The 20937-nt window shown below is 40.1% G+C and overlaps 1 protein-coding gene across 10 annotated transcripts in view; it reads left to right on the top strand.

Moving 5' to 3' along the window:
• The window catches only part of veph1 (ventricular zone expressed PH domain-containing 1), a 227317-nt gene that overhangs the window by 135144 nt on the left and 71236 nt on the right, over window positions 1-20937 (top strand). For 6 of the 10 annotated variants that reach the window (XR_012098357.1, XM_073041043.1, XM_073041046.1 and 3 more), the window contains exon 8: window positions 14769-14978. Coding sequence is in view for 6 of the 10 variants with exons in the window: in XM_073041043.1 (XP_072897144.1) it covers window positions 14769-14978 (210 nt within the window). In the remaining 4 variants the exon portion in view is untranslated. Of the gene's footprint in view, window positions 1-9682; window positions 9803-14768; window positions 14979-20937 lie in introns of those variants that run through there. The other 4 variants (XR_012098358.1, XR_012098359.1, XR_012098360.1 and 1 more) reach the window with 4 other exon arrangements.

Consider the following 20937-nt stretch of genomic DNA (forward strand, 5'->3'; position numbering starts at 1 on the left):
ACCTTGCCTTTGTTTGTAAACCAACTACCTCATCTTCAACGCTATCACTCTGGTTCCCATTCCCCTGACAGGTTAGTTTAAACCTACTCGAACAACTGTAGCCAAACTGCTCGCAAGGATATTGGACTCTCTCCAGTATCCTGTCTTTGTAAATGTCCTGAATAGTATGAAATTCGCATCTACAGATACAGATACAAATAACACAAATGCTATTTAATATCAGCTGTCTTAAATCTTGTGTTTTGTTTAAATTCTATATTATTTGGTAACTTAACATGGCATCATTGGCTTAATAGAAAAGCTGGGGGGTTTATGCTTACTATACAGTAAGTGAAAAGTTGCACCTCTGCTTTCAACAATGCTTGTGTTCAGTCAGCACAAGCGTCTAGTGAAGATATGACTCACAATTAATAATTGAACATTTTGTGCTTCTACATACAAAGCCTTTTCAAAGTTCAAAAAGTTCAAAGTAAATTTATTACTAAAGTACATATACCGCATCTCACCACAAGCCACCCTGAGATTCATTTTCTTATCAGCAAACTCATTAAGTCCAATAACCATAATAGAGTCAATGAAAGAGCACACCGACAGGGCAAGCAACAAGTGTGCAAAAGACAATAAATTGCAAATGCAAAAAAAAACGAAGAAAAGAATAATAATGATAAATAAATAAACAATAAATATCGAGAACATGAGATGAAGAGCCCTTGAAAATGAGTCCATAGGTTGTGGGAACAGTTGAGTGATGGGGCATGTCAGGCTGAAGTTCATATTTGTGATAAAGGAAGTTGACCAAAGGAATCACAGTAGTCCGATTTCTCTTTCAGTCGCATTTTGGATACTAAACCCGTCTGCTATTATTTGCTACCAGTTTATAACAGCTTGAAAAAACACTACTTCCCTGCCACAACCCAATGTAAGGTTCTGTTCACTTCAGAAATTGCACACTTGATGTTAATTAAAAATGATAAATAAAGCAAAATCTTCATTTGTATCCTATAATCATTTTATTCTTAACTTTAATTGTTACTAATTCCTCCATACCCAGACATTTTAGTATGTATAGTGAGACAAATATTGAGCAATTGTGGAAAATATTGTCCCCTTGATACACACAGACTTGTATTAGTAATTAGCCATCATTCCTGGGCAATCCAAAAAGCTGTCAGAGCCCTTGGAGGTAATGGAAATAGCCCCTGCTGCGCTGCATTTTGGCAGGATCTTAGATACTAAAATCTTCCATCAATGATGTACATCATGAACAGGTCTAGAAAGCCCAATCTTTGCTTTTTATGGTGAAAAAAGTGTCCTAAATAGCAAACAATATTTCCATCTTTCTCTTTTGATTACCATAACAACCTGTTAATTATCAGTTACATTGAGCGGACAAATTTTTGGATGCTTTCTTTTTGAATGGTAATTCAAAATACAAAACTTGATTCACATAATGTTTCGATTAAACAAATATTTTGCTTTAGTCTATAATAATGCTCAGCTGTAATTCATATCACTTGTGCTAAAATAATCATAAATATGTGTCCTGAATGATTATAGCCAATATTTGTCAAAATAATTTTATCATTAAAGAAACTTAAGGTGATACTAGCTTCTACTGCAGGAATCTGAAGGGAATTGAGAGATGACTTCCAAATCTTTTGAGTGTGATGCAGAATTAATAGAAGCCCATCAAATACCAAGGGACAGAAAACATTAGAAGGAACTGCCCCCAAACAGTAGTGGTGATGTTACAATGTTACTAAAAATGAAATTGGAAATGTGTGCAATAAGGAAACAAGGGTAATCATGACTGATTTTAATTTGCACTAAGATTAGACGAAATAAAATAATAACACATACACTCCAGGAGGAATTCCTACAATATACAGTGTATGATAGTTTCCTTCAGCAATACTTTTAATAATTATTTAGTTCACGGCAGTCATGTCGCTATGTTGCGTAGGAGAGGGGAAAAAATGGTAGGACTACCATGATGGGAGACTCGGTTGTAATGAGAACTTAAAATAATCCTGCCACTAAAAAACTAGCCCCGGCATGGTAGACTGTCTTCGTACTGTTAAGCTCAAGGATGCCTCGGAGCCAATACAAGCCATTGCAGAAAGGTGAGCAGATATTGTGGTCCACATTGGAATGAACAGTATAGACTCAAAAGTGATTCTGCACGATAAACATGAGGAATTAGAAACTGAACTAAAACATGAACCTCAAAGAAAGTGAGTAAGGCCTCTGTCAGCCAGAGTTGACCATGGATGCTGCATCCTGGCTTTCTAGGTATACAAGCCCGGGCTGTGCACTATGGAGGGCAAACTGTTGCCCATGTAGCAAGCTTCCCCTTTCCACACATCTGATGAAGCCAAAGGAACATAAAGACTCATACAGTTTGGTCACAGGACTTGCCAGTCAGTGTTGAACTCAATGTAGGGTTACCTTAGGGACCCCAGCTCTGGAGTTTTCCCTCAGAGTTTACTCCTGAAGCCTGGTTCTGCTGGACTTAGTAACTAAGCCACGTGTGAAGCCCAGGAACTGGACTTAGTTATCAGAGGCTATTAGAGGTGCACGTCATTGGGAGCATTTAGTATGTAGTGGGAGCTTATGCCCACTATAATAGCCTTAAGGAACTTCAAAGAAAGTAATGTCAGGACTACTATTAGTGTCAGGTAGCAGATCAATGGTCAATTAACCCATTAACAATACCTCACCTTGTTTTGCTTCTTGCACCACATATTTCATTTTTATTTATTGTAATTTATGGGTTTTTTAATTATCACAAAAGCAAGTAATGTCGGGACTACTATTAGTGTCCTATGTTTGCCAGAATAGAAATAGCAGGATACATCAGATAAACCTGCGGCTCTAGGAATGGTGTGAAGGGAGGAGTTCAGATTTATGAGTCAACGGACCAGATGGACTACGCCCCAGGATTCTAGAAGAGGTAGCTGAAGAGATTTTGAAGGCATTACCAGTGATCTTCCCAGAATCATTAGATTCTGGAATGGTTTCAGAGGAATGGAAACCACAAATTGCACTTCACTCTTTAGAAAGGGAGGGAGGCAGGCAAAGGACAGGAAATTATAGGCCAGTTAGCCTGACCGGTGGTTGGCAAGATATTAGAGTCAATTGTTAAGGATCATATTTAAGAGTACTTGGAGGCACAGGATAAAATAGGTTTCCTTCAGGGGAAATCTTGACTGACAAATCTGTTAGAATTCTTTGAGGAAGTAACAGGCAGGATAGACAAAGGATGTTGTTTATTTGTATTTTCAGAAGGCCCTTGAAAAATTACTGCACATGGGGCTGCTTAACAAAATAAGAACCCATGTTGTTACAGGGAAGATACTAGCATGGATAGAAGATTGGCTGACTGGCAGAAGGCAAAGAGTGGGAATAAAGGGGTCTTTTCTGGGTGGCTGTTGTTGATTAGTGGTGTCCTGTAGGGATTAGTGTTAGATCCACTACTTTTCACATTATATGTTAATGATCTGGATTGACAGAATTGATGGCTTTGTGGAGAAGTTTACAGGGCAAGAAAGTGGCAAATCAAATACAATGTTGGAAAATGCATGGTCATGCGCTTTGGTATAGAAATAAATGTGCAGACTATTTTCTAAATGGGGAGAAAATCCAGAAATCTGAGATGCAAAGGGACTTGGAAGTCCTTGTGCAGAACACCCTAAAGGTTAACTTGCAGGTCGAGTTGATGGTGAGGAAGGCAAATGCCATGTTAGCATTCATTTCAAGAGGTCTAGAACACAAGAGTAAGGATGTGATGCTGAGGCTGTATAAGGCACTGGTGCGGCCTCACCTTGAGTATTGTGAACAGTTTCGGGCCCCTCATCTTAGAAAAGATGTGCTGGCATTGGAGACGGTTCAAAGGAGGTTCACAAGGTTGATTCCAGGAATGAAAGGGTTATCATATGAGGAATGTTTGATAGCTCTGGGTCTGTACTCGCTGGAATTCAGAAAGATGAGGAGGGATCTCATTGAAACCTTTTGGATGTTGAAAGGCCTAGACAGAGTAGATGTGGAAAGGATGCTTCCCATGGTGGGAGAGTCTAGGACAAGAAGGCACAGCCTCAGGACAGAGGGGGACTCTTTCAAAACAGAGATGCGGAGAAATTTCTATAACCAAAGGGTGGTGAATTTGTGGAATTTATTGCCACATGCAGCTATGGAGGTCAGGTCATTGGATGTATTTAAGGCAGTGATTGATAGGTTCTTGATTGGGCAGGGCATCAAAGGTTATGGGGAGAAGGCCAGGAACTGGGGTTGAGGAGGAGGAAAAAAGGATGAGCCATGATTGAATGGTGGAGCTGACTCGATGGGCCAGATGGCCTAATTCTGCTGTTATGTCTTATGGTCTTGTAATACAAAGAGAAGTGAAGAATCAGGTAGTGTTGAGGAAGCAGGGAATCTGCCAAAGGGCTTGGACGGATTAGGAGAACGGACAAAGAAATGACAGTGGAATATAGTGCAGGCAAAGGTATGGTCATGCATTTTGAAGAGACTATAGAGATTAGCTTTATTTGCCATGTACATCAGAAGATACAGTGAGAGTGTCAAAGACCAACACGGCCCTGAAATGTACTGTGTGCGGCTTGTGGAACCAACATCGCACCCTCACAACTTACTAACAATACTAATTCTTTTGGAATGTGGGAAGAAACCGGAATACCCGGAGGAAACCCACACAGTCATGGAGAGAATGTACAAATCCTTACAGAGAGCAGCAGGAATTGAACCCCTATTTTCCAGTCACTAGCACTGTAAAGTTTTACGCTAGTCACCATGCTGTGATAGAAGAACTAAAGGCATAGACTCTTTACTAAATGGAGAGTGGATTCAAAAAGGGATGCAAAGGGCCTTGGGAGTCCTAGTAGAGAATTCCCTAAAGGTTAACTTTCGGGTTGAGTCCTGTAATGAGGAAGGCACATGCAGTTATGACATTTATTTTGAGAGAACTACAATATAAAAGTTAGGATGTAATGCTGAGGCTTTGTAAGGCATTAGGCAGACCACTTCAGAATGCTGTCAGTGATCTTTAGCTCCCTGTCTAAGAAAGGATATGTTGGCAGGTTTATGAAGAATGAAAGAGTTAGTGTATGAAGAGCACATGATGGTTCTGGACCAGTACTCACAGTCCTCTTTGAAACCTATTGAATATTGAAAGAGCAAACATGAGGAAATCTGCAGATGCTGGAAATTCAAACAACACACACAAAATGCTGGTGGAACACAGCAGGCTGCCTGGCCTGCTGTGAATATTGAAAGGCCTAGATCAAGTGGACTTTAATCAATAATGCAAGGAGTCTAGGCCAGAGGGCGCAGCCTTAGGATCAGAGGACACCCCTTTAGAACACTGATAGGGATGAATTTCTTTAACCAGAGGATAGTGAATCTGTGGAAATCATTGCAATAGACCCCTGTGGAGGCTGAGTCATTGGGTATACTTAAAGTGAAGGTTGATAAGCTCTTGATTAGCAAGAATATCAAAGGTTACTGGGAGAATACAGGTGAATGAGGTAGAGAGGGAAAATATACCAGCCACAATTGAATGGCGGAGTAGATTTGATGGGCTGATTGGCCTAATTCTGCTGTTTTGTCTTACGGTCTTAGAGAATTGGTTCTGGCTCAGTTTGGTGCTGGCTTCTCCTGTCAGTGCTGCCCTCCAGTGTCAGATCATTGGAATGACAAGCAGTATTGTATGAATATGCACGTTCATCTGTGGACTGTCGGGAACTGCATCATCAATTTGCTGGACATGTCACTCATGGACTTGAGCTATATATATATTTTTGGCATGACTGTATGTTTGCTTGCTATTTTGAATGTACTGTGTATATTTTGCATGCACCTTGGCCCCAGAGGAGCTCTGTTTCATTTGGCTGTATTCATGTACGGTTGAATGATAATTAAATTTGAAGGAAGTGGGATTGAGGTCCAAAGGCAATGCTTGCATATTTGGGGGATTTAATATAAAATGGCCCAGAGATAGGAGTCTATACAGGGAAAAAGAGAAAGGGGGAACTAAAATAAAAGCAGAACAAGACAGACAAAAGCAAAAGCACAGCAGTAAACAGGGCCACAGTACAAAATCATGCTGAGGTGACTAAAAGTGCTCTGGAGACTAGCCTGAAGGTGTTGTGTCTTAATTCAGAATAATTGGGATTACAGAAACCAGGGTGAACACTAAGGAATTTCAAAAGACAGCCAAGAAGGAACAGGAGGTGGGCTAATACTGCTGGCTAAAGAGGAGATCATCACAAAAGTCACAAAGGGTTCAGGTCAAATTACGTGAAATCTGCAAAGATGATGCTGAGTAAAACAGGAAAGGGAGTTGTGGTGATGTTAGGGATGGCAACAAACAGAAAATTAGAGATGTGGGTTAGTGAGGGTATAAATATAATCATGGGTGATTTTAATCTACATTTACATCAGACTATTCAAAATAATAACAGGTCAGCAGAATCAGATTCAGAATCGGAATTAGCTTTAATATCACTGCTATATGTTGTGAAATTTGTTAACTTAGCAGCAGTAGTACAATGCAATACATGATAAATATAGAAAGAAAAGCTGAATTACAGTGTATATATAATTAAAATGAGTAGTACAAGAGCAGAAATAATAAAGAAAGTACTGAGGTAGTTTGGGATAAACTGTAGGATCATATTAGGAAATGAAATCCTGAAACAAGTTCACAATTTCAAGTACTTTGGATCATGGGTAACATCTGATGGCAAATGCGAAACAGGCATAAAAGCAAGAATAGCAATGGCAAGAACAGCATTTACGGAAATGAGAAACATCCTAACGAACAAGAAAATAGCAATTGACATCTGCCTTAGAACTCTCAGCTGCTACATTCTTCCTATATTGATGAATGGCTGCGAGTCATGGACCATCACAAATGCAATGGAAAAAAGAATCAATGCAACAGAGATGTGGTTCCTCAGAAGAATGCTATGCATATCATATACGGACAGGATAACCAACAAAGAAGTTCTACAGAGAACGAAAACAAAATGTATATTACTTTCAAAAAAACAGAAAACAGCAATAAATTCTTTGGACACATCATGTGAAGAGAGACGTTAGAACATTTAGTTACAACTGGAAAGCTGGAAGGGAAAAGAAGCAGCGGCAGGCAGAGAATGAGAGATGGAATAACATCACGGTTAGAAACAGGGGAGGCAACAACTACAATTCGGAGGGTCAGGGACCGTGATGGATGGAGAGACATGATCACCCACACCGAACGGCAAGGCTCCTGAATGATGAATGACTGAGGTAGTGTTCATGGGTTCAATGTCCATTTGGAAATTGGATGGAGGAGGAAGAGGTTGTTTCTGAATCACTAAGTGTGTGCCTTTAGGCTTCTTTACCTCCTTTTTGATGGTATCAATAAGAAGAGGGCATGTCCTGGGTGGTGGGGTCCTTAATGATGGACCTGCTCCTTGAAGGTGTCTTAGATACTTTGTAGGCTGTTACTCATGAAGGAGCTGACTAATCTCACAACTCTCTGCAGCATACTTCGATCCTGTGCAGCAGCCCATTCCCCCAAACCAGACGATGATACAAACAGTCGGAATGCTCTCCACGGTACATCTGTAAAAATTCTTGGGTGTTTTTGGTGACGTACCAAATCTCGTCAAACTCCTAATGAAATATAGCCACTGTCCTCCCTTCTTTATAGCTGCATTGATATGTTGCGACCAGGTTAAGTCCTCAGAGAAAGCAATCCTGGATGACGTTTTTTTGAACTAATATGGCAAAAACTGATCCTCAACATTATTTTGTGATGAAAAACAATCAAAAGAGTCAATTATCAATCTGGCAACAATATTACAGATAATTTTTCATTTAGATGGAGAGTGACATCAATGATTCTAAGTCCTGAGTATTAAAAAAGGAAAACCACAGTGGTATGAGGCAAGAGTTGGCTCAGATAGATTGAGGAATATTACATGTGGGATTGATAGCAAACTGGCAACGGGAAACATTTGAAGAGAGCATGGATGAAATGCAATTGTTCATTTCTGTCTGACAGAAAAGATAAATCAAGAAGGATATCACAACCAGGGCTAACAAGGTCATTTAGAGCAAGGGTACAAAGAAGGAGACATACAGATGGTCCCAATAAGACAGCAAACATGAACTTAGCATTCAGCAAAGGATGATCAGGAGAATATCTAAGAGGGTGAAAATAGATTATTAGAACATGATTGGAGGGAACACTGAAAGTGACTATATTCACTTTAAAGTTATTTTTATGTTCTCTCCAAGCTTGTTATCATAATCCGGAAGTTGAACATCCTGTCAATCAACTTACTTTGGAAGTAGATATATTAATGTTCATTGGGACTTCATATATTACAGTAGAAAAAACTCTTTGATTAGTTGGTGGTTAAGTGCCATATAGTTCCATAAATGGTCTCTGCTCAGAGATGTGAACTGATCTGAGATGGTCTGATTGCAGAAATACTACATTTGGTTCCAATTCTCTGTAATTCATAAATCTTTTTGTTTATAATCATGGCCAGAATCCATCTCCTACCCAAATAAGGGCCTGGACCCACTGCAATTTGCCTATCGCCACAGTAGGTTTACAGTTGATCGAATCTCACTGGCTCTCCACTCAGCCTTGGACCACCTGGACAATAGCAGTACCTACATCAGGCTGCTGTTTATTGATTACAGCTCAGTGTTCAACACCATCATACCCTTGGTTCTAAACAACAAGCTCCAAAACCTGGGCCGCTAGATCTTCCTCTGCAACTGGATCCTTAACTTCCTCATGGGGAAGCCACAATCAGTGGCAATCAGAAATTACATCTCCTCCTTAATGACAGTCAACTCTGGCACCCCTCAAGGATGTGTGCCTAGCCCACTGATTCAATTTCTCTACATCCATGGCTATGTGGTTAGGCACAGCTCAAATGGCATCTTTAAATTTGCCAGTGACACAGCTGTTGTTGGCAGAATTTCAGATGGTGTAGGGGAGGCGTACAAGAGCGAGATAAATCTACTGTTTGAGTGGTGTCACAACAACAACCTCGCACTCACCAAGGAAGTGATCGGGGACTTCTGGAATGAGAAATTGAGGGAGCACAAACCAGTCCTCATTGAGGAATTAGCAGTGGAAAGGGTGAGCAGTTTCAAGTTCCTGGGTGTCAACATCTCTGAAGGTCTATTCTGGATCCAACATATTGTTGCAATTATATAGAAGGCATGACAGCGGCTATATTTCATTAGGAGTTTGTGTGGACTTGGTACGTTGCCAAAGATTTTTGCAAATTTCTACAGATGTACTCTTTCTAGTTGGTTGTATCGCCATCTGGTATGGAGGGGCCACTGCACAAGATTAGAAAAAGCTGCAGGATGTTGTAAACTGTCAGCTCCATCATAGGTACCAGCCACCCCAACATCAAGAATGCCTTCTAAAATGGATGCCTCAAAAAGGTGACATCCATCATTAAGGCCCCTCATTGCCCAGGACATGCCCTCTTCTCATTACTACCAGTGAGAAGCCACACACTCAACATATCAGGAACAGGTTCTTCCTCTCCACCGTCAGATTTATGAATGGTCAATGAACCCATGAACACCACCTCACAATTTTTTTTTTGCTTTGTGTATGACTTACTTCATTTATATATTACAGTGAAGTAAAGGGAGTTACAGAGGCATGAGAGAGGAGTTGGCCAGAATTGATTGGAAAAGAACACTGGCAGGGATGCCAGCAGAGCAGCAATGGCTGGAATTTCTGGAAGCAATTCAGAAGGCAAGTGATATATACATCCCAAAGAGGAAAAAATATTCTGAAGGGAAGATGATACAACTGTGGTTAACAAGAGAGGTCAAAGCCAATATAAAAACAAACAGAGGGCATATAATAGAGCAGAAATGAGTGGGAAGTTAGAGGATTGGGAAGCTTTTTAAAACCAACAGAAGGAAATTAAAGAAGTCATTAAGAAGGTAAAGATGGAATATGAAAGTAAGCTAGCCAATAGTATCAAAGAGGATACCAGAAGTTTCTTCACATACATAAAGTGTAAAAGAGAGACTAGAGTGGATATCGGACCATTGGAAAATGATACTGGAGAGGTAGTAATAGGGGACAAGGACATCGCTGATTAACTGCATCAGTCTTCAGTGTGGAAGACACAAGCATTATGGTGGAAGTTCGAGGTGTCAGTGTCTGAAGTTACCATAACTAGAGAAAAGGTTCTTTGGGAAACTGAAAGATCTGAAGTCACCTGGACCAGATGGTGTACACCCCAGAGTTCTGAAAAAAGTTGCTGAAGAGATCATGGGGGCATTGGTAATGATCTTTCAAGAATCACTAGATTTTAAGATGGTTCCTGAACACAGGAAAATTGTAAATGTCACTCCATTCTTTAAGAAGGGAAAGAGACAGAAGAAAGGAAACTATAGGCCAGTTAGTCTGACCTCTGTGGTTGGGATGATGTTGGTGTCTATTATTAAGGTTGAACCCTCAGGGTACTTGAGACACATGATAAAATAGCCTGTACTCAGCATGGTTTCAATCATGACTGAAAAATCTGTTGGAATTCTTTGAAGAAATAACAAGCAGGATAGACAAAGAAGAATCGGCTGATGTTGTGGATAAAACAGTGGCTGATTGGCAGGAGGCAAAGAGTGGGAATAAGGCACCCTTCTGTGGCTGACTGCTGGGGACTAGTGGTGTTCCTAGACTGTGTTGGGGCCGATTCTTTTTACGTTGGTTGTTAATCATTTGGATAATGGAATTCATGGCTTTGTTACAAAGTTTGCAGATGTTATGAAGATAAGGTAGAGGGGTAGGTAGTTTTGAGGAAGCAGAGTCTACAAAAGGACGGACAGATTTGGAGAATGGGTAAAGAAATGACAGATTGAATACGGCGCTGAGAACTGTATGGCTATGCACTTTGATAGAAGAAATGAAAGGGTTAATTTTTTTCTAAATTGAGGCAAAATCCAAAAATCTGAGGTGCAAAGTGACTTGGGAGCCCTTGTGCAGGATTCTCTAAAGGTTAATTTGCAGGTTGAGTTTGTGGTGAGGAAGTAAATGCAATGTTAGCATTCATTTCAAAAGGACTAGAATATAAAAGCAAGGATGAGACTTTATAAAACACTGGTGAAGCATCACTTGGAATATTATGAGCAATTTTTAGAAAGGATGAGCTGAAACTGGAGTGGTTCAAAGAAGGTTCATGAAAATGATTCCAGGATTGAATGGCTTGTCATCTGAAGAGTGTTTGATGGCTCTGGACCTGTATTCATTAGAATTCAGAAGAAAGAGGGGTGATCTAATTAAAACCTATTGAATGGTGAAAGGTCTTGATAGAGTGGATGTGGAGAGGATGTTTCCTATGGTGAGAGAGTCTAAGACCAGAGGACACAACCTCAGAATAGAGGAGCGTCCTTTTAGAACGGAGATAAGGAGAAATTTCTTTAGCCAGAGAGTGGTGAATCTGTGGAATTCTCTGCCACAGGCAGCTGTGGAGAGCAAATCTTTATGTATATTTAAGGCAGAGGTTGATAGATTCTTGTTTGGTCTGGTCATGAAGGATATGGAGAGAAGCCAGGAGACTGGGGCTCAGAGGAAAATTGGATCAGCCTTGATGAAATGGTGGAGCAGACTCGATGGGCCAAGTGGCCTAATTCTGTGCCTATATCTTACAGTCCTGTGGTCTTACATATTTATTGTAAGTTTTAAGGGTTTTTTTATTATTGTAGTGCAATATGCTTCTGCCGCAAAGTGTCATATTTCATGACATAGGTCAGTGATGTTAGACTTGCTTCTGATACATTGCTCACTTTACCAAGAATGGGCGCTGATTCTCAAATTTATTGCCGATCTTTTATTACCACTTTTAATGGATTTGCAGGGAGGATTTTTAAGTCACCATGTCTTTCTGATTATAACTGGCCATGTGAATGAATGAATTATGCAAAACTGGACACAGTGTGATTCCTGCTTCATGCTGCAGATGTGCTGTCAGTGCCCCGAATCAAACTGCTAACTGGTGTCCTCTGTTGACTATCCTCCCAGTGTTTTGTGTTAATGTTGCTGGTTCACACTTAGTGAATGACAATTCTCAGATACTGTGTTAAAATCAGGCTAGTAATCAGTTTAGGGGGAAACTGATTGCACTTTTTATGCAAAATGCTAAACATGGAAATAACTTAGGGGTTCTCTGCAATGTTGGTGCCTTGAACGCAGAAGGTTAAGAGGTGATCCAATAGGTTAAATATTTTTATAGGGCCAATGACAAAAGTTAATTCCTCTAGTGGAAGAGTTCATGGCAAGTGGACATAATCCTTAAAAGGCTGTTTCTAGGTCAACTGTATTTCAGATACAAATCAATTTGTTCTTGGAGTGGGTTTTTTCTTGAAAGACTCCAGGGGAATTTGTGGGGCAAACAGGACTCTGGTACAGAGAAGCTATAATTTAGTTGAGCTATGCAACTTACTCCAGGGATGGAATTCTTTCCCCTGTTTCAATGATTTATAAACAGCTTACAGAGAAATGTGTTTTTGATTTTTTTTTGTTGTATCTGTTGTATATCAGGACGCTGTTGACTGTAGCTCAGCGTTTAATACCGTCATTCCCACAGTCCTGATCGATAAGCTACAGAACCTGGACCTCTGAACCTCCTTCTGCAATTGGATCCTCAGCTTCCTAACCAAAGACTACAATCTGCGAAGACAGATATTAGTAACTCCTTGCTGACGATCAACACCAGTGCACCTCAGGGGTGTGTGCTTCACCCACTGCTCTACTCTCTCTATACCCATGACTGTGTGGCTAGGCATAGCTCAAATACCATCTATAAATTTGCTGACAATACAACCATTGTTGGTAGAATCTCATATGGAGAAGAAAGGGTGTACAGAAGTGAGATATACCAGCTAGTTGAGTGGTATCACAGCAAAAACCTTGCACTCAATGTCAGTAAGACCAAAGAGGTTATTGTGGACTTCAGGAAGAGTAAGGTGAGGGATCATAAACCAATCCTCATAGAAGGATCAGAGTGGAGAGAGTGAGCAGTTTCAAGTTCCTGTATGTCAAGTTCTCTGAGGATCTAACCTGGTCCCAACATATTAATGCAGCTATAAAGAAGGCAAGGCAGCAGCTATATTTCAATTGAAGTTTGAGGAGATTTGGTTTGTCACCTACACACTCGAAAACTTCTACAGATGTACAGTGGAGAGCATTCTGACAGGCTGCATCATGGTCTGGTTTTGGAGAGAAGGCTACTGCACAGGGTCGAAAGAAACTACGGAAAGTTCTAAAATTATTTAGCTCCATTTTGGGTGCTAGCCTCCATAGTATCCAAAACATATTCAGGGAGCGGTGCCTCAGAAAGGCAGTGTCCATTATTAAGGACCCTCATCATCTAGGACATGCCCTCTTCTTGTTGTTACTGTCAGGAAGGAGCTACGGAAGCCTGAAGGCACACACTCTGTGATCAGGAACAGCTTCTTCCCCCTGCCATCTGATTCCTAAATGGACATTGAACCCGTGAACACTACCTCACTTTTTTATATTAGTTCTGTTTTACACTAAGTTGAATCTAACTATTTAAGGCACATATATAAACTTACTGTTATTTATTTATTTATTCTTCCGTATATTCATGTATTGATTGCATTGAACTGCTGCTACTAAGTTAGCAAATTTCACGACATGTGCCGGTGATATTAAACCTGATTCTGATAACAAATCCTGTATACTTTGTAGCAGACAGCACAAGCACCATTGAGTTTGTAATCTACTCCTGTCAAGTTCAAACAAGAGAACCTAGTTTTCAGTTTTCCAGTCAGCACATTCTGACAATCTCATGGTTTGTCTTATGATCAGTTGGGAATTTACTGGCAGACTTTAATACCACATGTTCGAATTAGGGAAAAACAGGCATCTGTTTAATGACTGAAAACACACAGATTAGTCGTTAAACTGAGTTAGATAACCTTTTGGATTCCAAAAACCCTTATGTAGTTCCACAATGCAGATGCAGAAGAGCTAGGAACTGCTGTAGAAGTAGCCAAATGCGTTTGTGGTGGTTTAGCATTTCTTTTCCAAAGTGCGCCCAAACATTGTCAGCACATTAGTGTAATATTTGATGGAAAAGTGATGGGTCCTTGCCTTGTCTTAATAGTAGCACTTCCACTCCAGGACAGAAGGTTAGAGTGTGGAGAGCTGGAGATGTACTTCTGAACCAAGACCTCATCTGTCTTTTCACGTGGATGAAAATAAAATTCTGTGACACTTTTGAAGATTGTGGGAGTTTTTTCCAATATATTTTCCTTACTAACACTCTGTGTTATTAAAGTTCATCTATTCAATGTCACATTTTTATTGTGGGCCCTTGTAGTGCATAAATCAAACATCTTTCTTACTTTTAAAACATTGATTTGGAAAAAGTACATTATTTATTAGCTTTTCTAATATCTCCTGTGAATGAACGTAATTCTGTGACTTTGAAATAGAATGCATTCAGTACTGTTTTCAAAATAATACTCAATAGGCTTTTGAATTAATCAAGTTATTAATTCATACGTGCTGCATTTTATCTACTAAGAACTTCCAATTGATTGTGAAGTTGGCTGTCTAAAAGTAACAAAAAAAATCCAGAGTCCCAACATTATTTTATCATTATTGCAGTATACATTTGCCAGCAGTCCAAGATAAAACCATAAGGAATACTATAATGACTCTCCATTTCCTCTTATTTCTGCAGAATAGTAACTAATGGAGAAGGAGAACCTGTCACAGATTCCCAGATTGAAGAGTGTCTCGTCGATGAAAGCTCAGGAATTGAGACACTCCAAGTGAAGAGACGGGTCTTTGAGAAAAAGATGACAAATGAAAACAGGGCGTCAGGTGGCATCCGTCGATACAGCCTGGGCCAGGGGTCCAGAGAAGAATGGAAAGCAATGCGATTTAACAGGTGAAGATTTCCTATGGAAAGACACTTCAGCTTTTATAATCTAACGCTAATCACGTTGATAGATTTTGAAGAGTTTGTGCAGAAAAGTCAGATATGAATGTAGGAATAAAGACAGAAAACATTACAAACATACAAGTACAATCACATGCCGGAATTGCGCTTGTGCTCACATATCACTTGTTATGAAGCAACACACACAAAATGCTGGTGGAATGCAGCAGGCCAGGCAGCATCTATAGGAAGAAGCACTGTCGACGTTTCAGGCTGAGACCCTTTGTCAGGACTAACTGAAAGAAGAGATAGTAAGAGATTTGAAAGTGGGAGGGGGAGGGGAGATCCGAAATGATAGGAGACCGGAGGGAGTGGGGTGAAGCTGAGAGCCAGAAAGGTGATTGGCGAAAGGGATACAGAGCTGGAGAAGGGGGAGGATCATGGGACGGGAGGCCTGGGGAGAAAGAAAGGGGGAGGGGAGCACCAGAGGAAGATGGAGAACAGGGAAGGAGAGATTGTGAGAGGAACAGAGAGAGAGAAAAGAGATTAAAAAAAGGAGGGGGGTAAATAAGAAAGAGATGGGGGCATTATCGGAAGTTAGAGAAATCAATGTTCATAACATCAGGTTGGAGGCTACCCAGCTGGTATATAAGGCATTGTTCCTCCAACCTGAGTGTGGCTTCATCTTGACAGTAGAGGAGGCCATGGATTGACATATCAGAATGGGAATAGGACGTGGAATTAAAATGTGTGGCCACTGGGAGATCCTGCTCCCTCACTTGTTATGAAGTGTGTTTTTTTATTAAGAACTCCATATTCTGACTGATCTTTCTGCACTGCCTCAGATTTCTGCTTGGGGAATAATTCTTGGAACTTTCTTTTCAGTGAGGAATAAATTATAATTTCAATTATAAATGGGATGGTAGTTGGAAAATTGTATGCAGAGATAGATATTGATCCCAGGGAAATTATGGTGTCACAGTGGCATTTCAAGGGCACAGATATACAAACATTAGAAGTGAAGTAAGAAAACATAAAAAAGTTACCTCAAACAGTCTAACAGGAAGGGTCATCACTTCCTCGGCTATAGGTTGACTCATTATCGAGCCTAATGGCCGAGGGTAAGAATGGCCTCATATAGCGCTCTTTGGAGCAGCACAGTTGTCTTAGTCTATGACTAAAAGAGCTTCTCGGTTCAGCCAAGGTGGCATGCAGAGGGTGAGAAACATTGTCCAGAATTGCCAGGATTTTCCATAGGGTCCTTTGTTCTACCACAGCCTCCAGTGTGTCCAGTTTGACTCCTATAACAGAGCCAGCCCTTCTTATCAATTTCTTGTGCCTGTTGGCATCACCCATGTGGAAACCATTTCCCCAGTACATTACCACGTAGAAAATTGTACTGGCAACAACAGACTGGTAGAACATGTGAAGGAGAGGCCTGCATACTCCAAAGGACCTCAGTCTCCTGGGAAGTAGAGGTGACTGTGGCCCTTCTTGTACACAGCCTCTGAGTTGGTGCTCCACTCAAATCTGTCATCCAGGTGCACCTCCAGGTACTTGTAGTCTTCACCACATCCACAGCCTCACCATTAATAGTATTTGGTTATTTATATTTTTGTTGTATGCAAATTAAGTTATATTTTTCTTGTTCTTTGTTCGTTGGAGCTTGTCGTCTCAAGACCATAAATGTAGGTTAAATGGAGAGAAGTTTGCAGTTGAGGTGAAAGTAAAACTGTCAGAAGTTGGTGTCAGTGCAATTCAAAACTGATTCTGTAGCTTCTGGGGCAGCTTGATACAGAAGCCAGGATGTCTCCGGTGATTCATTGTATTCTACAGGGTACTCTGCTTCCCAACTTTTTCCAGCAGAATCTTCAGAAGTAAGTGCACTGATGAAAATTTTGCATGGAATCACTTTTTCTTAGCTGTAAAATGCTCAGAAACCACAGTATATGAGGTTACGTGTTTTCAGTTGATGGACAACTTCTTCCCCCAGTGACGGCTGTATAACGATGCTTTGAAAATGCCATTCAAAATACACTGGGATTCTTAAAAATATCTAGTAAAATACTTCATTCAAAAGTTTTAATCATAAATTTATGAGCAAACACAAAGCATGCCTCAGATGTCAGTACAGTTTTGATGGTGTAGTAGAGTAAAACTCTGCTAAAACATTTTATTTGTGATTTAGATATAGTGTTGATAACTTAGTGCAGGAGTAAACTAGTTTTAAATTCAAGTTGGACAAATTACTCACGTTAAAAAAAGCTATAAATATTAGTTGAAATGAAATGGTCCTAAATTCAATTATGTTATTGAAATATTTTCATTTTCAGAGAGAAAGGTTATGAAAGGTAATTTTAGAGAGAAAGAGATAGAAGAAACAATGAAAGGATTCCTGAAGGATATAGCACCCAAGGTGGCAGTCAATAATGCTGATTATCTAGGTTTGTAGACAGGTGAATATTAAAATTTAGAGCCAGAAACTAATAATTGCATGGCTGACAATTTTACCACAGCTTATCTTCTGGTTAAATGGCAGCATGCTTGGGCCAACCAAAGGTGTTTTGTTTTTTAAATGCATTTTTTGCAAGACAGTGATGGATATTAAGAACTTCAATTACTGCAGGTCTACCTCATCAGCGAGCTGCTTATTGGCAGAGGAGCTGGAGGAGCTAGACTTGGTGCAAACCGTGTTTCTGCCTGCTACAGAAAGGCATCAGGGTCGATGTGCAAAGGTGGCGTGCAGTCTAACAGCGAGTGGTTGCTGTGGACATTTTTGTTGCATTCAAAAGACCCTGTTGGATATTGGTAATGTAAAATACTGCAAGTCAGGTTCATGGGTTTATTGACAAGACTGATTACAGGGGAGCTGTGTGGCCTTGGTTGTAGCAAGGACTAGGCCTCATGCCATGGGCTTGCCTGTCGCAGCAATCCAGGAGGCGAGACACCAGAGGCAGTGTGGCACAGTATCCATGCTGGATTAGGTTCTGTCCCCTCCTACTGGTGCTGCCCTCTACTGTTTGCTCAGTGGAAGACAAGCTGGACTGCGTTTGTCCGTACAGTCGTCTGTGGATTGCTGAGAACTGATTGTTCTTGTCAACAATACCCATGCACCATCAATTTACAGGACATCTCACTTAGGGACTTGGGTTTTATATATATATATATATATTTATATTTTGTGTGTCTGTATGTTTACTGCTATCTATATGAGCTCTATGTGCCTTGTGCCGTGTGTGACTATTGGTATTGTTTTTGCACCTTGGCCCCAGAGGAAGGCAGTTTCGTTTGGCTGTATTCGTGGGTATTCATGTATGGTTGAATGATAAATAAACTTGAACTTGAGGCTGGACTAGATTCAGATAAGTAAACAGACTTTGTAAGAAAAAGGATATGGCATCCGAAATTAAGTTTAGAGTCAGAAACGATACTGAGGTTGTAGATGATCTTGCTTAGCCTAGGGCTTCCTGAAATGTGACATAAATAGTTAGTAGTGAGATTACATAGTCATAGATTGTAGATGTTGGACACTGAAGATGATGTATTTGTTTTAGCTGGAGTATTTGTAACATTCATGATGGATACTGAACGAATTAGTGGAAGTGTAGAGTTTGCTGCAAGCAGCATAAAATAACTTGCAGTAACCTGGTTCCTTTTACAAGCTTGAAAAGAGGTACTTTGAAATGCAGCCACTCTTATAACATACACAGCACTCCTGTCAGTATGCGAAAGGGTCATCAACGGAAACAGATAGGGTTACTTCACATACAGAAGATAGTCTGTTCAGCTCAGGCACAGATCTTGATTCCTGAGCACAGGTGGGATACTCAGGATGGAGTCTGAAATGGAAATGCAGAATTCCTCAGATTTCCCTGTTCTGTGAATAGGATGTCTGCAGCCAAGCTTGGCTCAGGTGGTGAATCCCTTGAAATAAATGGCCTGCGAAAAATTCAAAAATACTCAGGAACTATTCAAAAAATAAAACCTTAATAAAAATTGTAATGAAATTCCTATAAGCAATTAAAATATTAACGTGCATTTATATTATTTATGGTAATTGCATTAGATCTATAAGAATACCTTAAAAGTGTTTCAAAATGCATTTCTGTAATGGCTTAATATTTTATGTGAATTTATTGTTCAATTATATTATTATTTGTTGATAGCTCCAAAGTGATGAGTGTCTTTGACACATCCAAAGGTTGCAGCTATTCAGTTTAAATAACAGCCACTGAGTCTGGGGTAGGGACTTGCTTTCTGCAAGCACAGCATTCTTGCTTATACAATGCACTGAGGCTCCTAGCAGAAAGTTTTACCCAGACCACGCTGCAAGGAACTGTATAGTCCAAGGGCAAGCAACAGGTGAGATTGGGCAGCCTGCCAATCAGCAGAGTCACGGCTCATTATGTAAATGAGGGAATTATAATACAGATGCAAAATATGAAATCATTAGGGTTATTAGGTTTGCTTAATAGTAATTTGGCTTAATACATAATTAGAAGTCCACCCAGACTTCATGCAGCAATGCATGATCAGAAAGCTTGCTGATTTCTAATGCTTGCACCGCATTGGTTCAGTAGCAGGATTTCCCTTTGCACAGCCAGTTCTCTTGTTCATGATGCCGTGGGTGCATAAACCATTACTGGTTTAATAAGCTTTTCCCAGGACAGAATACTTTTTCGACCTTCAGTCCCTTGTCATACCTAAATCCTGAAGCCTCTGCAGATAAAGCACTTGAGTCACTAACTGAAACCTGGGGTGATTTTTAAAACAGCCATGCATGGAAATACCAAAGTTCTTGTCAGTATCACCGGAACAAAGGTAGTTGCAGTTAGGTTTGCTCGTATTCTTTGACAAAATCTGTGCCTTAGTCTTTTTGGAAAATCTCACACTGCTGCATACGTGTGACCATTCCGAAATCAGTGTTACGGGCAAGAAATAATGTTCTTTTATTTGAAAATCTAGCTTGTAATGAAGTTTAGTTTTTTTGTGTATTAATGTGCAATTAGCTGTGCTGGATTGACTAGGTCTGGGAGTTAATCTCTTAAATGCTTAAAGGGATTGTGCTATCCAGAAACATGCAAGTAACCATGTGAAAATAGTTGGAACTGCATGGTTTGCATTTAATGACTGAGAAAGGAATTTTTATAATAATTTGTAGGAAAGAAATCAATTCAAATGATTTATGAACTAACATTTTATAGTTACTTAAAAGTGATTTTGTATCTTGACATAAGCTATCTTTTTCTTCATGTGTTCAAACATATGTACAATATCAGCACAGATTTTGCAGGTGGTAATAATTGAACTGAAGCAGTGCATTAATAAGTGAGAATGGTTGAAATACAGTGCAGGCTGGTATGGTTGCCATTACTGGCTAACTACTCTCTTGTTTTTGTATCCTTCCACTAGCAGAATGGTAAAGCCTAGAGGTTCCTTTGTTCCCATGAAAGCCTAAACAAAATGCCACAAACTGTCACTGCATTTGGTTTTGGTGCGGTTAATTGGGGGATGAACTTTGGTCATAGTTTCAGAAGTTCCTTCCCTTTTCTTTGGAGGGCATTATTGATCATCTGCCTGTATATGGCCAGCAGAAAGTACTTACCTTCAATATAGATGAAGTATGAAAATCAAGAAAAAAAATCCACCACTAAACTTTGGTAGCATAGGTCCAAAGTGTCTACAGTACTGTGCCGTACTGCTCTATGTTTTAGCATGGCCATAACATGAAAAAAGTAATTGGTAGAAGAGGAATAGGGGCAACTTTAAATGTAGGTGGAAAAAGACCAACTCCCATTCCCTTCATCCTTCTCCCAAAGCAAATCATTGGGGAATTGTAAAATCTCTGTCGTCAAATGAGAAATATCCTGTGTCATAGAAAGCCTAAAATTAGGCTGAGACCTGGGTCCTAGCCCACTCCATAACATCATAAGGTATAGAACATAACATCATTAAGCCAGAGTCTACT

The sequence above is a fragment of the Hemitrygon akajei genome, chromosome 3 (assembly GCF_048418815.1).
Source record: "Hemitrygon akajei chromosome 3, sHemAka1.3, whole genome shotgun sequence".
NCBI classification, from domain to species: domain Eukaryota; kingdom Metazoa; phylum Chordata; class Chondrichthyes; order Myliobatiformes; family Dasyatidae; genus Hemitrygon; species Hemitrygon akajei.